This window comes from Bison bison, unplaced genomic scaffold (assembly GCF_000754665.1).
Source record: "Bison bison bison isolate TAMUID 2011002044 unplaced genomic scaffold, Bison_UMD1.0 scf7180017864297, whole genome shotgun sequence".
NCBI lineage: Eukaryota > Metazoa > Chordata > Mammalia > Artiodactyla > Bovidae > Bison > Bison bison.
The window spans coordinates 6,584,600-6,585,304 of NW_011494869.1; the positions used below are offsets into that span (position 1 = coordinate 6,584,600).

Consider the following 705-nt stretch of genomic DNA (forward strand, 5'->3'; position numbering starts at 1 on the left):
CAGGAGGGGCTCATGGCCTCCCCAGGGCGTGGAATAGTACTCCCGCCCCGGGGGTTTCACTCCTCCGGGGCCCCCCTCAGGGAGGAGCCGGCCATGAGCCCCTCCTGCTCCCCGCCCCCGAGGGGCGGCCCGGGGGGCGGGCGGAGGAAGTGAGCGCAGCGGGGAGGAATGTGAGCGGGCGGGGCGCGCCGGCCCGGAGCGGCGGGGACAGCCGGGCAGGCGGCCGGGGCGGCGGGCGCGGCGGGGCCGAGCGCGCGGGATGCCTCACTTCACCGTGGTGCCGGTAGACGGGCCGCGGCGCGGCGATTATGACAACCTCGAGGGTCTGAGTTGGGTGGACTACGGGGAGCGCGCCGATCGGGAGGACGCGGACGGTGAGGGGCGGCCCGGTGGGGTCCCGGGCCGGGGCGGAGAGCGGGCCATGCGGGACCGGCTGGCGCACAGACGCCGGGCCGTGCGCACACACGTCGATGAGGGCCCAACTTTTCTTAAGACTCCTTCGCCGCTAAACAGTCCCCAACTCCTCGCGCTCAGACACAATTTTCCTGGGCCCCCGGCGCCTGCTGTCGCGGTCGGGCCTCCCTCCTCACCCCAGCTCCTCCCTTGAGGGCCGCGGGCGGGGGCTGCAGACGTGGCCAGGCCAGCGGGGCCGCCTGGGGCGCCAAGAGCGCTGAACCTCCATCTCTGGCTCTTCCCGCCTGGGGG

At 74.8% G+C, this 705-nt stretch overlaps 1 protein-coding gene across 1 annotated transcript in view; it reads left to right on the forward strand.

The window, feature by feature from the left end:
* Window positions 1-208: 208 nt before the first annotated feature.
* Window positions 209-705, forward strand: part of SLC12A4 (solute carrier family 12 (potassium/chloride transporter), member 4) — a 22,184-nt gene continuing 21,687 nt past the window's right edge. The window contains exon 1 of the mRNA XM_010851006.1: window positions 209-374. Within this exon, the coding sequence (XP_010849308.1) occupies window positions 260-374 (115 nt within the window). The 5' untranslated portion in view covers window positions 209-259. The remainder of the gene's footprint in view (window positions 375-705) is intronic.